At 40.5% G+C, this 16,682-nt stretch overlaps 1 protein-coding gene across 1 annotated transcript in view; it reads right to left on the reverse strand.

Moving 5' to 3' along the window:
- The window catches only part of CUL5 (cullin 5), a 96,147-nt gene that overhangs the window by 60,333 nt on the left and 19,132 nt on the right, over window positions 1-16,682 (reverse strand). Inside the window, exon 2 of the mRNA XM_053900536.1 lies at window positions 14,881-14,990. Coding sequence (XP_053756511.1) covers window positions 14,881-14,990 — 110 coding nt within the window. The remainder of the gene's footprint in view (window positions 1-14,880; window positions 14,991-16,682) is intronic.

A 16,682-nucleotide genomic window follows, 5' to 3' on the forward strand; every position in this document is an offset into this window, starting at 1 on the left:
CCACATACTACATTCAATCATGGTCCTACTGTATCCATCACCTAAACATCTCTCCAATTTGGACATGTGCATCTATTACCACCACCAAAGTCAAAACCACCATCATCTCTTACTTTATTTACTGTAACAAAACTCACATGCATGGACTGCTTACCATGTGCCAGGCACTGTACACATACTGACTCGTGTTAGTTTAGGTCTTCCCAGAAGCAGAGGGTATTACACATGCAAGAGATTTATGGAAGGAACTATATGCAAGGGAAAATGTGAAGTGTGCTACAGGAAGCTGGGCAAGTGATAAGCCCACAATGCCAGTCTGATCCCTGTAGGGAAGGGTGGAAAGGAAGGTTGGGTAGGAAGAGCCTTAGACTGTCTTGCAGTTCTAAGAAAGTTTGGGAGTTCTGAGGCAGAAGTCACCCATCAGAGGAGTCTGTGCCACCCTGAAGTAGGACTACCCTAGTATCCCTGTACTCAAAGTAGTGCTAGGTACATTTTAGAATGGCTAAAATGTGGCATGAGTCTCATAAGGCAAGAGGGAATGGTGTGGTTAAGAAGGCAGGGTTGGGTCACTCCCAAGTAATCTTACCCAAGAAAGAGCTAAACTTGTGACTGATTTAGCACATCTTCCCCAGCTCGCTTTTCTCAACCTCCAGGTATTCCTAACTTTTGTCACATCAGCCCTCTTTTCTCAACCTCCGGGTGCTCCTAAGTATGTCAACAATACGCTCATTCTTATTCAAACACAACACTACTCTTCATCACCCAGAAGACCCTGTCAACTCTCCAGGTCAATTTTAACACACAGTTTGAAAAACATGTAATGTACCTGAGGAATGGATTATGATAATACCCTTAAAGCTCTCTATGTTCCTCGCCCAGATCCTACTCTCTTCTATCCTCCCCAGAAGTAACCAAGCCTGAATTTACTGTTTTTTGTGTTTTATGACAGACTATGAGTATTCCTGACCTTCATGGAAATTGTATCAATAATCTTTTGGAATCATTTTGTACTCAACATTGCTTCTGCTATTTACCCATACAGACAATATGCAGTTTTAGTTCGTGCAGTTTATCTGTTGTATCAAATGGCACATCAGTATAAAAGGGAAGGAGTAATGGCCAGCAATAAATGTATGAAATTAAATCCGAATGGTTAAGAATACATTCTCTTGGAATATAAAACCAAAGTGCTCTTAAAAATGTTTGGGAGCTCAAAAACCACAAAATACCTAGGAATAAGTCTAACCAAAGAGGTGAAAAATTTATACACTGAAGACTATAGAAAGCTTATGAAAGAAATTGAAGAAGACACCAAAAAATGGAAAAAGATTCCATGCTCCTGGACAGGAAGAACAAATATTGTTAAAATGTCGATACTACCCAAAGCAATCTACAAATTCAATGCAATCCCTATCAAAATAACACCAGTATTCTTCACAGAATTAGAACAATCTTAAAATTTGTATGGAACCAGAAAAGACCCCGAATAGCCAAAGCAATCTTGAAAAAGAAAACCAAAGCAGGAGGCATCACAATCCCGGACTTCAAGCTATACTACAAAGCTGTAATCATCAAGACAGTATGGTACTGGCACAAAAACAGACACGAAGATCAATGGAACAGAATAGAGAACCCAGAAATGGACCCACCAACATATGGCCAACTACTCTTTGACAAAGCAGGAAAAAATATCCAATGGACTAAAGACAGTCTCTTCAGCAAGTGGTGCTGGGAACACTGGACAGCGACATGCAGAAGAATGAACCTGGACCACTTTCTTACAACATACACAAAAATAAACTCAAAATGGATGAAAGACCTCAACGTAAGACAGGATGTCATCAAAATCCTCAAGGAGAAAGCAAGTAAAAACCTCTCTTATCTTGGCTGCAGCACCTTGTTACTCAACACATTTCCGGAGGCAAGGGAAACAAAAGCAAAAATGAACTACTGGGACCTCATCAAAATAAAAAGCTTCTGCACAGCGAAGGAAACAATCAGCAAAACTAACAGGCAACCGACAGAATGGGAGAAGATATTTGCAAACAACGTACCAGATAAAGTGTTAGTATCCAAAATCTATAAAGAACTTATCAAACTCAAAACCCAAAAAACAAATAATCCAGTGAAGAAATGGGCAAAAGACGTGAACAGACACTTCTCCCAGGAAGACATACAGATGGCCAACCGACACATGAAAACATGCTCCACATCACTCATCATCAGGGAAATACAAATCAAAACCACAATGAGATACCACCTGACACTTGTCAGAATGGCTAACATTAACAACTCAGGCAACAACAGATGTTGGTGAGGATGCGGAGAAAGAGGATCTCTTTTGGACTGCTGGTGGGAATGCAAGCTGGTAGAGCCACTCTGGAAAACAATATGGAGGTTCCTCAAAAAACTAAAAATAGAACTACCCTACGACCCAGCAATTGCACTACTAGGCATTTATCCAAGGGATACGGGTGTGCTGTTTCGAAGGGACACATGCACCCCCATGCACTATCGACAATAGCCAAAGTATGGAAAGAGCCCAAATGTCCATCGATGGATGAATAGATAAAGAAAATGTGGTATATATGCACAATGGAGTAGTACTTGGCAATCAAAAAGAAGGAAATCTTGCCATTTGCAACTATGTGGATGGAACTGGAGGGTATTATGCTAAGTAAAATTAGTCAGACAAAGACAAATATCATAGGACTTCACTCATATGAGGACTTTAAGAGAAAACAGATGAACATAAAGGAAGGGAAACAAAAATAATATAAAAACAGGGAGGGGGACAAAACATAAGACTCATAAATATGGAGAACAAACAGAGGGTTACTGGTGGGGGTACGCACTAAATGGGTAAGGGGCATTAAGGAATCTACTCCTGAAATCATTGTTGCACTATATGCTAACTAATTTGGATGTAAATTAAAAAAAAATTAAATTAAAAAAAAATGTTTGGGTGCCTGGGTGGCTCAAACCAGGGTGGTGCCTGGGTGGCTCAAACTGGATGGCTAATTTGGATGTAAATTTAAAAAAAATTAAATTAAAAAAAAATGTTTGGGTGCTGGTTGAACATCTGCCTCTAGCTTTTGGCTCACATCACGATCCAAGGGTCGTGGGGTAGGGTCCTGCGTTGGGCTCCCCACTGACCATGGAACCTGTTGAGATTCTCTCTGTCCCTCTCCCCCACCTGTGCTCTTTCTAAAATAAAAATAAATAAATAAATAAATGAAAAGAGACATGTTGTAAGGGAAGTCTTAACTACTTAATTATATTATGAAAATCAGGGAGTCGGGGAAGTAGGAGAGGGACAAAGTAAAGGTTTTTCAAAGCTTTCAAGGGGACAGGGAGAAGGGACAGGAGAAGCATCAAGCGGTAAGAAGTATTCCAAATGCTTCAACCTCCTTGGGTACAAAGAAAGTAAAACAGAAAGAATGTGACCCTGGTGTGACAAACAGGTATTTTGCTTTTAATTAATAGTAACACTATATGCTTCTGATTGAGAGCCGGAAACAGAAATATAACCACTAATGGAAATGAATTTTCAGATTAACAAAAAGAAGGAAAACAAAAAATGAAGCAGTAAGAATAATTAGTGATAAAGTTAGAGAAGCAATAAAACAAGAATATCAGCTATAACATTACACATGAACTCAATAAGTTATCCCACTGGAAGACAGTAGGCCCTTCAAAAAGACAAATATTGTGTGATTCCACTTATATGGGGTACCTAGCATAGGCAAACTAGGAGAAAAATGGGCTCCGTAGAGACAAAGAACATGAAGTTTTAAAAATGGGTAATAATGTTGATGTTTGTACAACAGTGAACGTGCTCAATGCCACTCAACTGGTTAAAGCGGTATGGTTTTATATAATGTAATGTTTATGTAATTTCAAAAAAAAAAAAAGGTACTAGGAAACACAAATAAAATAAAGCAGGGTGGCAACACTAGTATCATCCACAGAGGAATTTAAGGTTAAAATAACTACAGAGAGGACACATTATATAATAATGATAAAAAGCATTATTTATCAAGATATACCCAATTCTTTGGACCAAAAAACAAAACAAAACAAATTTATCTAAATATAAAACAAAAATAGAGGGGCACCTGGGTGGCTCAGTCGGTTGGGTGTCCGACTTCAGCTCAGGTCATCGTCTCAGAATTTATGGGTTTGAGCCCCACGTCGGGCTCTGTGCTGACAGCTCGGAGCCTGGAGCCTGCTTCTGATTCTGTGTCTCCCTCTGTCTCTGCCCCTCCCCCACTAAGGCTCGGTCTCTCTCTCAAGAATAGACACTAAAAAAAAATTTTCTTTAAACACAAAAATAATTACAAATTTAAGAACTTGATACAAATACAATGCAATACGTTAAAGCATCCTTACCTCTACCAGGTAGGAGGCATTCAGCTGAACCATTAAATTCAATTATGAGTGGCTCAGACTATTATGTTATTTTTCTTAAATAACTAGAAGTCTAGAGATGGGCAGCTACTGGGGTTCATTCAGAGACTGAGAAGAGGCTCCTTCTCCTTCTACTCAGACACATTAGCGTGGCAGCCTCTTACTTCTGTGAAAAGGACTGTGCCAGGCACGTTAGTTTAATTCATCTGAAAAGCAAAAACTTTCTCAGAAGCCCTCCTGTAGACCTATTTGCTGGAACTGTGTCACATGGTGACCCAAACAGCAAGGGAAGTTGAAGAAGTGACTATTACAATATGCAGCCAAGTGGACAGTACATGGCACAGAATGGGGGTGCCTCAGCTAATCAGCAGTGTCTATCACAAAATCTCTTAACATCTGAAAATCTAGACAAAAGAAAATTAAGGACATAGAGGAATGTAAAAATACAATCAATAAATATGACTTATTAGAGATTCTTATTACAACTATCAAAATGATAATTTCTTCGGGGCACCTGGTTGGCTTAGTCAGTGGAGCAGGTGACTCTTAATTTGCGGTCGTGAGTTCAAGCCCCACACTGGCTATACAGATTACTTAAAAATAAGATCTTAAAAAAATACTATTTTCTATGAGCATATAAAATTTGTAAATATATTTATACTTATTAAAAAAATTTTTTAACTATTTATTTTTGAGAGACAGACAGAGCATGAGTGGGGGAGGGGCAGGGCTAGAGGGAGACACAGAATCTGAAGCAGGCTCCTGGCTCTGAGCTGTCAGCACAGAGCCCGACGTGGGGCTTGAACCCAAGAACCGCGTGAGATCAAGACCCGAGCTGAAGTTGGACGCTAACCAACTGAGCCACCCAGGTGCCCCTATAAAGATATTTTTACAGGCTATTTTCCTGATCATAATATATAAATAAGTAAATGATAAAAAAAAAAAAAAAACAACTCCATTGTCAGAAGGTAAGTCCTTACATAATATGTGGATTAAAGAACAAAAAAAACTTACTAACTAAAGAATCTACTAACTTACTAAGAGAGCAATAAAAACGCAAACATTTCAAACTGCAAAGCCTGTGGTAATAATAAAAGCAGCATTAAAAAAAGTATAACCCTGGATGCTTTCATTTTATTTTTTTTTTAAATTTTTTTTTAACATTTATTTATTTTTGAGACAGAGAGAGACAGAGCATGAACGGGGGAGGGGCAGAGAGAGAGGGAGACACAGAATCGGAAGCAGGCTCCAGGCTCTGGGCCATCAGCCCAGAGCCTGACGTGGGGCTCGAACTCACGGACCGCAAGATCGTGACCTGAGCCGAAGTCAGACGCTCAACCGACTGAGCCACCCAGGCGCCCCTCATTTTAAATATAAAAAGATAAAAGAACTAAGAATTTATCTGAAAAGAAACTAGAAAAAAACCCAAAATAATTCAAAGTAACCAGAAAGAAGATACTAATCAAGATACAAATTATGGATGTGATAAGGAGAATAAATTGAATATTCTTCTTCCCAAAGAACTAATTTTTGCCTTTTCCTTTTTACTACCACACAATTATTTTGTATTTCATTAATTTTGGCTTTTGTCTTCCCTTCCTTATACTTCCTTTAGTTTTACCATGCTAGGGTTTTTTCCTCATTAAAAAAAAATTTTTTTTTTAGTTTATTTATTCTGAGAGAGACAGAGACAGTGTGATCCGGGGAGGGGCAGAGAGAGAATTCCAAGCAGGCTCTGCACTGCCAGCACAGAGACCAATGTGGGCCTTGAACCCACAAAACTGTGAGATTATGACCTGAGTCAAAACAGAGTGTTGGATGCTCAACCGAGCCACCCAAGCACCCCTTTTCCTCATTTCTTGAAATGAGCAGTTAGATTACTGACTCCCAACCTCTTTTTTTCTAACACATGCATGAAGGCTATAAACTCCTTAATACAGAAGTTGTTTTGATATGATACATCTTATCAAAACAATTTTTAAAATGTGGTTATGTGAAAAGACAAAATGGATCAACTCCTCAAGACCAGATAAAAGTGGGGCACCTGGGTGGCTTAGTTGGTTAAGCATCTCCCTTTGGCTCAGGTCATGATCTCAAGGTTCATGGGTTCGAGCCCCACATTGGGCTCTGGACTGACAGCCTGGAGCCTGCTTCAGATTCTGTCTCCCTCTATCCCTGCCTCTCCCCTGCTCGCACTCTGCCTCTCTCTCAAAAATAAATAAAATATTTTTTAAAAAAGACCAGATTAAAGAAAAATGCATAGGATTAGGGATGAAATACATGGTATATCCACACATACAATATAAATACGCTATTAATAATGCCATTTCCAATTTCAAAACCTAGAGGAAACAAAAATGAAATATGAGAATAGACTCTTTGTCTTACTCCCAATTAAAAAAAAAATGTTTATTTATTTTGACAAAGCACGAGGAGAGGCAGAGAAAGAGACAGAGGGAAAGAGAGAATCTCAAGCAGGCCCACGCTCAGTGCAGAGCCCGACTCGGCTCGATCTCACGACCACAAGATTGCAACCTGAGCCAGTTATCGAGTCAAATGCTTAACCGATTGAGCCATCCAGGCACCCTTTATTCCCAATTTTAAGTAGAATGTTTCCAACATATCACTATTGGGATGATGCCTGCTGCTGGAATACTTGACGAATTTATTTTTCCCATTTTTTGGAAACATTTCTTTCTTTATGCCCTCATCTATGGAGATGATCAACTTCTCATGTGACTTTAACTTTTTCTATTTGGTTTTAAGTTCAACTGTCATTTTATCTTCCTCCTTTTATTGATTTCTCTCCTTATCTTGTAAGTTTCTGAATCAAGATATTTTAAATGACCCTAAACGGTCATGTGCGGATACCCAACTCAGTTCGGAATGCTGTTTGTGTTCTTCGGCTTCACAGTCAGTTTCTGTGGAACAATTTTTATCAGCTAAAATGTTTTGGTTTCCACTCTCTTGTGGTTTTGGATGGATGGTGTCTGTCATTTTCTATTTATATTCATCTTTTGGTCAGGATTCCTAGTTTAGGAGCACCTCCTCTTTAGTTTACGAAAGCTCAATTTCTTAATGGCCGACGCTGGGAACAGAAGAAAGGGTACGTATTTCGTATCTGCTGGATCCTTAAATCCTCTAATTACTTACCCGTCTGGAAACATTTTTATCTTGCCTTAATCTTGATTACACACTTGACTAGGTAGAGAATACCAGGTTTAGAATAATATCCCTTCAAATATTTAAAGAAAATGTTTCATCAGACTCCTACACCCAATTTGACCAATGAGAAGTACTGGGGATAGCCTGCTTTGAGACTTAACTGTACTTCATCACTCCAAGAAAAGTAGGACTATTTTGTTCATCCTTGGAATTCTGAAATTCCTTAAGGATGTGTCTTGGCATGTTTTTTTTAGCACTTTCAATATTAAAACTCGTGGCGGGGGGCAGGGGGCACCTGGGTGGCTCAGTCAGTTGAGCGTCTGACTTCGGCTCAGGTCACGATCTCTCAGCTCATGGGCTGGAGCCCAGTGTTGGGCTCTGTGCTGACAGCTCAGAGCCTGGAGCCTGTCTCAGAATCTGCGTCTCCCTTTCTCTGCCCCTCCCCTGCTCAGGCTCTGTCTCTAAAATAAATGAACATTAACAAAAAAAAAAAAAAAAAAAGTTACATCTTTATTAAAAAAAAAAGACTCGTGGGGATGGGTGGGAAGGGACAAGAATATTCAATTTTCTTCTTATGTTTTTGGACTATACCCTCTCCTCTACTATTTCTATTCTCTCCTGGCATGACTTTACCCAATTCTAGATCAACCTTCTTCCTTTCTTTCTTTTTAATGTTTATTTATTTAGAGAGAGCACAAATGCAAATGCAGGAAGGACAGAGTGAGAGAGAAAGAGAAATAATCTCAAGCAGGCTCTGCACTGTCAGCACAGAGCCTGAGGTGGGGCTCTAACTCAGAGACTGCAATATCATGACTTGAGCTGAAGTCAGACACTTAACTGACTGAGCCACCCAGGTGCCCCCATTTTATTTTCCATACTTTGTTTTTGCTCTACATTCGGGGAGAGCTCTGCTTTTATTTTTCAAATCACTGATTTGGTCTTTTATTTTTTAGCTCTTTATTTTTTATTTCAAAGGTCTCTTCTTTATCTTGACTTTCATTTTCAGTGGCATCTCTTTCATTTTCTTCCTCTTTGATACAAACTGGAGTTTTTTTTAAGAGTTCTTTTCCGAACCTTGCATCATCTATTTCCTCTAAGATGGCCCTTGATGATTCCCCATCTCCTGGTATTCATGGCCGTGTAAGTTCCCTCCTACAATGTACAAGCATTTGCATGATTAACAGCACATATGTAACGGTCTGTCACTTCCCAAATTATGTTATAATCACCATGAATTCCACCTTGGGAGGACCCTCTTTCACTCTGGGGAAAATACGCTGCCACACTGTAAACTGCCCTACGGAGGGGCCCACATGGTGAGGAACTGAACACCTGCCAACAACCATGTAGGTAAACCCGAAAGCTCACTCAGCCCTAGCTGAGTCTAGGCCTACATCTTCTGCTGAGCTCCACTGCAACCCTGAGAGAGACTCTGAGTTTCGCCACCCAATTAAGCTGCTATCAGCTTCCTGACCCTCAGAAACTGTGACAGAGTGTTTTTTACTTCCAGATGCTAAAGTTTAGAGGAACTTGTTATGCAGCAAGAGACAAATGATAAACAGAGATACAACAAAGAGAGGCAGAAAACTATTGTAATCATTCAGATGAGGAGAGGGGGAAGAAGCTGGGATGGAAAGAAGTTTCATTCAAGAGATATTTAATAAAAATCTATGAAACCTAGTAATCAACTGAATATGAGGGAATTAAAAAACAGAAAGCTGATGGTAGCTTCTACATGTTCGGTTTGAAACTATGAATAACACATTTTTATCATTCTAAATTTGGAGTATTTACAGAACTTAAGAGACCAGACACATAGAGGAAAAAACAGACCATTTGAGTCTGGAAGTTCATGTCACGAGAATAATCTAGATTGCTTTTGCAGATATGAGAACTCAGTTAAAGGAATAAAAAGAAATGAAACTCTGGAGGAAACCAAAATTTAAGAGGTGCACAACAAAAAGTCAGCTTACATGACAGAGATGAGGCAGACAAGAGAGGAGAAAGTGGCGTCAAAAACCAACTTGGGCGGGGGGGGCACCTGGGTGGCTCAGCCAGGTGAGCATCTGACTCTTGGTTTCGTCTCAGCTCATGATCTCATGGTTCATGGGTTCAAGCCCCACGTCAGGCTCTACGCTGACAGTGTGGAACCTACTTGGGATTCTCCCTCCCTCTCTCTCTGCCCCTCCCCTGCTTGTGTGTGGCCCCCCTCTCAGATTCAAATCAAAATAAACTTTAAAAACAAAAATAGAAACCAACTTACGAACAATAAAAATACATTTTAAAATAACTTATAATAAAGACAAATCTTCTTTAAAATGAAGCATCCCAAGCTCAAAGTAATTTATTATTTAATTCTGGCATCGACTTCACAAACCAGAGTCAAACCAAGTATGTATATAGAACAGCAGCAGTTATTAACCAAGGGAGGTACCGTCCCCACAGAGGCTCATGGGGAAAAATCTGAGAGCTTTTCTTTGGTTTCACTAATGAGAAGTAGGGAGGAGAGTACACAGGGAGTGTCCACTACTAGAGGTGATGAAGGTGAAGGCCACAGGTGATAAACATCCTGCAATATGCAGCACAATCTTGTTTAACCACTTAAAATGCCAACAGTGCTCTTACTGAGAAACAAGGATATATGAGAAAAAATGGAATAGCCAATGTACTTTAAAAATAATACAATATTTTAGTGCCTCAAATTTAGAAAGATATAAGCAGTCTAATTATTAACTCGTGATCAAACAGGCTAAAATCTGAAAGGTTTTAATTAATGTAGGTCTTGCAATTTTGGTGATGGCATGTAAGATATACATACAAGAAGTCTTTAACCTAAAAGGACTACATATCGAGCTGCCTTAGATACCTCAAGGAGATCAAGGAATTTTACAGAAATGACGTGATGAGACCACTAACTAGGGCACGTACAAAGGTGTTGACGATTTCTGCTTAGAAACAGACTTGAAGCAGGGACACCATCACACTACGCTCCCTCTCCTGGTCAGGAGTGCACAGGAAACAAGCATTATTCTACATGATAAATGATATTATCAACACAAATTGGCAAAAACAAAACAAAACCAAAAAAACCCCACCACATTCAACATATTATTCATAAAATAGTTTAATCAAATAATTTAAGAAAAATATATAATATACATGAATGCTACGAATTTTTTAAAGGGCTTAGCTATTTCTTACTGAACTCTTAATTTTTCAAAAGGCAGAATCATGCGTGTAAGTTAATTAATATTATGCAACAAGTTCTACATTATTTAGGGAAATTAAATTTTTCTTATGTGATAAAGAGAAAAAGAGCACAACAGCTTAATGTGTTTGGGTTACTCAGTCACACACCTACAACTCACTAGTAGAGTATTTCACTAGACCATACACAAAAAGATTATAGCAAGTCTGAGACAGTTATCCTTAGGAAGATATGCTTGCAAGGCTGGTGCTTGGCTACTATCTGGGAACTTGAATTTTGCAAAGGTTCTCACCGTTTCCCTATAAGAATGGCTCATGGTGCCTTAATGTTTCAGTAAACAATCTGATTTATGATGAACACTTGCTTTTCAACTAGGAGTCCGGAATTTTAGGTCATGTCAGGCAGAGGCTATTGTGACCAGTAAAAACCCTGGGCACTGAGTCTTTAATGAGCTTTCCTAGTAGACATAATTTCACATGTGCTGTCACGATTAGTTGTTGGAGAAGTGTCTCCTGTGTAACTGCAATGGGAGAGGATGCTTGGAAACTTGTACCTGGTTTCCCCTGGACTTGCCACCCCACCTTTGTTGCATTTTGCTTTGTATCCTTTACCGTAATAAATCAGAGCCATGAAGATGACTATATGCTGAGTCCTAGGAGTACTCCAAGCAATCAATGAACCTCGAGGTGGTCTTGAAACTGATACAACTGGTGTCAGAAGTGGAATTCACTAGCACCGCTGTGACTCACTGAAACACGGTGACAGCACTGTCTGGTAAAAGGAAGAAGTGATGGGATGATGAAGTTTTGTCGTTTGGGGGGCTATGAAATCATCCATGGTATGAAACAGCAGCTGAGTTGCTATCTGTTTGAAGAGAAAAGAGTTACCTCGGAAATTTGAAAATGAAAGGTCTAACCCCAGCAGAGTTGGCTAGCTCAATCCCCTGGCTGCTTTTGGCCATGCCGATAAAGTAGGAGGAGAAACGGCACAGTCTGGGTGACACCTGTGATTTCTGTTCTTGCCTCCAATTGGAAAGAGAAAAGGCCCAGAGTTTTGGGTGAACCAAAAATGTCAAATGTTGATTTTGGTTTCCCCCGCAGCCATGAGGAAAGAGTTAAATGAGATGCCAGGGTTGGAGAAAGCTTTATATAAACCATGGGAGAAAACGTTGGGGGTGGGGTGCTTGCAGGGAGAAGAAACTACTCCAGCTGTTTCTTCAGCCCAACAGCTATTGCTGAAGCAAAATCCTTCCAGGCCCCTTGCACTCCTGTCAGGAACTCCCAGCAACTGTAAATGCTAAAGTTACTGCTAGGGGTTTGAACAGGAGGTCAGGGGAGGAGGTTTAAAAAATGGCTTTGTATTTTGTAGCTATTATATCTGGATGTATGGCCAAAAAAGATGCAAAATGCTATATGCTTGTACTTTTGTAACTGCGGAGGGGTTGTATCTATCAGGAAAGTTTGGCCCTAAAAATTAGCGGACACAATTTTCTTGCCTTGAGTTGCTGGGGAGGTGACTGGCGTTTAAAGTGTTTGAATATTGGCAACAGAATAAAAGTCTCTGTAACAGGTGATATTTACTATTATTTTTACCTATTAGTATGTTGAGAAGACAACATGAAAACAAAGGAAATCTTCAGACAGAAATACTTTTGGAGTTTTAAAAAGCAGTTTTTAGTGGCCACTGAGCTCTGGCGAAATCAGATGTCTGACCCTCAGAGGCTAATGATTTTCCAGCCTGATGTGCATTATTTCTGAGTGGGTCAATTTGGACTCCAAGACTGGTAAGATAAAAAAGGCTCAGAAAAGTCTTGCTTGTCACTTGGAACTGGAACATGACTGTGTGCCTGCAGCATCTTGGCTTCCTGCTGCAGAAGAAAACTTGCTCTCTTTTTTAGAGTCCTGAATTCACAGATCTTAACTGCCTGGTCTCCGAGCTGAAACTGGATACTGTCTGTTTCTGACTGTTTCAACCTCAGCATAAGCTGTACTGAACTAAAGAGCCAACGTATACTCAGCGAGCAGGGGTCTGCCATGAGGACCGCTGCAGATATACTGAACTAAAGAGCCAACGTATACTCAGCGAGCAGGGGTCTGCCATGAGGACCGCTGCAGATACCAGACCCCCTTTGCAGAACCACAGACTGAAAGCATCACGGATTCTGGCTGGACCACCTGAATCACTTGCAGATGCCTACAGAAAAGGGCTTATTCTCTGATGGAGCCGTCTGAAGTCAAGCTTCTGGCTGACGCTCTACATGTGATACAGAGACTAACTGCACTCCTAACTTGTGGTCACCACCAAGAGCTGCAAGAGTCATCTCACTGTGATTGACTGGTGTTCAGTTTTCTGGATTTGTTGCAGTTTTCAACAACTGATGAATAATAACCTGATTCTATTTCACTCACCTCACCTCAGTAAGGCACCTCGGTTGCTAAAGGCCGCTGTCTCCAGAAAGGAAGTGATCTTTTCTAGGCTGCTCACTAGATAAATGATTGGGACAAAAGGCATGGGAGGTGACATAAACTTTAAAACTTTCTGAAAATTTGGAATTTCATCCAGACCAACATCTAAAAATGATACATCTTTCTAGTTAAGGTGTGTAAAAATTGTTTTTCTGTAAAAATGCTTTTGCTCCTCTTGCAAATCCACCTGACTGGGGGGGGGGGGCAGTTTTCATTACTGAGTGAGACACAGTGATTTTACAAGAGAGAAAAAACCAAACCCAGCACCTGAGAAGGCTCACGGGAAGAGGAAGACATTACTGATTTTTTATTTTCCTAAGTATTCTAAAATTCCTGACATTAGCCTTCCACACTGCTGTGAGTACCCTGAGGTCAAACTTCACCACACTCAGAGACAGGAGGGAGCAGCCCAACTCCTACACGCTCCACAAAGAGCACATCTAAACATCATCCACTAGTGAGGCAATCAATTGGTGTCATGAATAAACAAAACTATCTGGAACTAATGTCCTTTAGACACCTCATCTGAAGACAAGGCTGGAACTGAATTAACAGAAATGGACTGAGAACTCTACAGCCAAAGGTCCTCCGGGACGAGGGAAACTGGGGGCTGGTGATCACATCCGACCTGACTAATGTATGTCTTGCCTGGAGTCCCCTAACAATTGCAAACTCCTTGTATCTGGGTTGCCGCACATGTCCTCTGAGACTGCACTTCTTTGGGGATGTACTGTAATGATCATGACGCTGCTAAGACTGGACAGTTCTCAGGTGAGCTTCCACGTATAGGCCAGAGGTGTGCTGGGCCTGAATTGATGGCTCAGGCCACATTAAAAAAAAAAAAAAAAAAAAGGTTCATTATTGAAACTGAAGGAGAAAACCACCTAGTTTCCTAAAATAAACTTCACAGTTGATGGGATTTATTGTCACTCATTAAATCTAGGACCTCTAAAACGCATAACTGAAATCAGTACTAGAGCCTGGTCTTGCCGTGCCCTGTGGTATCCCACTGGTAACAGTTTTGCTGTTAAGACATTTTCGGTCAAAAGCCAAGAATTAATTTAAATGGTCAACAATTTCCTACACTGATATAAAACTCTCCTAATGATAGGAATGGACCCCGGTGCCTTAAACGTACAAAATACGTACAAACTCTATGGTTTACACTGAACACCCGCTCTCTCTGAGCATCTGGAATCTGGGTACGTATCAAGCAGAGGCTACCTTTGTGGCCAGCGCCTAATGAAAACTCTCAGGACGGGGTCTCCAAGAGCGTCTCAATTAAACAACATATCACACATGGTGTCAATCCTGTCGCTGGAGAAGTGAAGTGTGTCCTGTGTGATTTCACAAGTACTCTTGGAAGCCTGTGCCCGTCGTTCCCCAGGCTTTACTCTCTGTGCCTTTCTTTGTACCGATTTTGCTTTGTATCCTTTTGCTGTAATAAACCACAGCTGTGAATATGACTGAATCCTCCCGGCAAATCACTGAATGGAGATGAGGGCTTGGACGAGTAATAATTGTAAACGAGTAAACAGTCCAGTCTAGAGTCAGCATTTCATTTGAATATACAAATGCATCACCAAAATTTCCTTTACTTTAGCAAAAAGTTAGAGTGAATGGATTACTTACGAAAACAGATCAAACCACTGCTGTTTTGTAACAGATTCCTGGCGTAAAAGCTTCAGAACAATTGGACGCATGAAATCCCATTTGTCTTCAAACTGAAGTGAACCTTTATTCTTAAAAAAAAAAAAAAAAAAAGATAAACAGTAGTTTAATTTAAATGCAGTTAAATCAGAAGTGTCCATTATTTTTGTCTTTTAGAGTTAGCTAGAGAAACACAAGGCTGGACATGTAAAAGAATCGTTTTCTATAATGGAATCCCTAGAAACTTAATCTGGTTTCAGAGAATTGCAGGAAGACACCACAAAAAAGAAAACTAATTGTACAAAGTGGAAAGAATTTCGCCTTGCCCAAGGACAACTTCTGACCTTTGTCCTTGACTTCTGGTAGTTAATCTGTGGGCTGTTAGAATGTACATCTGATAAGAGAGTTTTTGTTCACCTGGTAACCTTGGGACAAACTGGACAATCTAACAAACGTGATTCAGGGAGGGCGCTGGCCACACCTACGGAGTCCTTAGGGTGGGGGTTGACCAATCCAGAAACACCAGCGTAACTATGGGAGGTGGTTTTGGGTTAACCAAAATGGAGACCGAGATGATTCACAAGTAATCAGTCAGTCGTGCCTACACAACGACGCCCCAATAAAAACTGTGGACACTAGGGGTGCTGACTGGCTCAGTGGGCGCAACATGCGATTCTTGATCTCAGGGTTGTGAGTTTGACCCCCAAGTTTGGTGTAGAGAGTACTTAAAAATAAAAATTAAAAAACAAAAACAAAAAACTCTGGAGACTAAAGGTTGGATGAGCTTCCCTGGCTAGTGTGGAGGCCTCTTTTAAGTAAAGGGCCCACAGCAATCCCCTGACTGAATACCGACAGACCCACGAGGTGACCCACCTCAAACTATCCATAAGCCCTAACTGACCAATGGGCTACTTACAACCAGGCACAGTTACCAACAAAGGGGAAATTCGTTGTGTCCCCATACCTCCTCACCTTTCTTCTTTAAGAATAGCCTTCATCCACTGCCTCGTAGCAGACAGTCTCTCCTCGGCTGTCCTGCCTGCCACTCCCTTGCAATTCTTTCAATGAACTTCTATCTCCTTGCTGCTGCCTTGGGTGAATCCTTTCATCGCTCACACCACTGGCTTCCACCTGATTGTCACCCCCCATTTGGGGGCCCCCATCTGATCGAGAGGGCCACCACAGCTAGCAGGACCCAACACACACTGTCACACATCAAGGCCAAGATAGAGAGGTGATCTGACTACAGTGGAGAAGAAGAGGAAAGCTCCTTGTCTGGAACTCTCCTAGACTCTGCCCTATGTGTCTCTTTCTTTGGCAGATCTTATCTGTATCCTTTCTCATAATAAACCATACCAGGATCTATGAGTCTAATTACTGAACCTCAGGATGGTTTTGGGAACCCTCCAAACTTGTAGCTGGTATCAGAAGTGAGGGTGGTCTTGTGTGTGGAGACTGAGCCTTCTAATTTCATAGTTGCCCTAAATTGCCCACAAAAAGTGTAATGAAAATCTACATAAACTGTGAAAACTGAAAAAAAAAAAAAAAAACGACAAAAGAAGAGAAAAATACCCCACTCCTTTTTTAATGCTAACAAAATACTTGACCGCGAACTGCTGAGAAGAGCACAAGAAATAGAAACTGTATACAGATGTAATGAGAACGTAGATGCCAAAATCTTAAACATTAGCAAGTTAAGGAAGTGGCATGTCAAAAGAATGGCACTTCATAATCACGCGTGGTTTATCCCACGAATGTGGAAGTAGCTGAATATTAAAAAAGGT

This window comes from Panthera pardus, unplaced genomic scaffold (genome assembly GCF_024362965.1).
Source record: "Panthera pardus isolate Hobbes unplaced genomic scaffold, ASM2436296v1 HiC_scaffold_12, whole genome shotgun sequence".
NCBI classification, from domain to species: domain Eukaryota; kingdom Metazoa; phylum Chordata; class Mammalia; order Carnivora; family Felidae; genus Panthera; species Panthera pardus.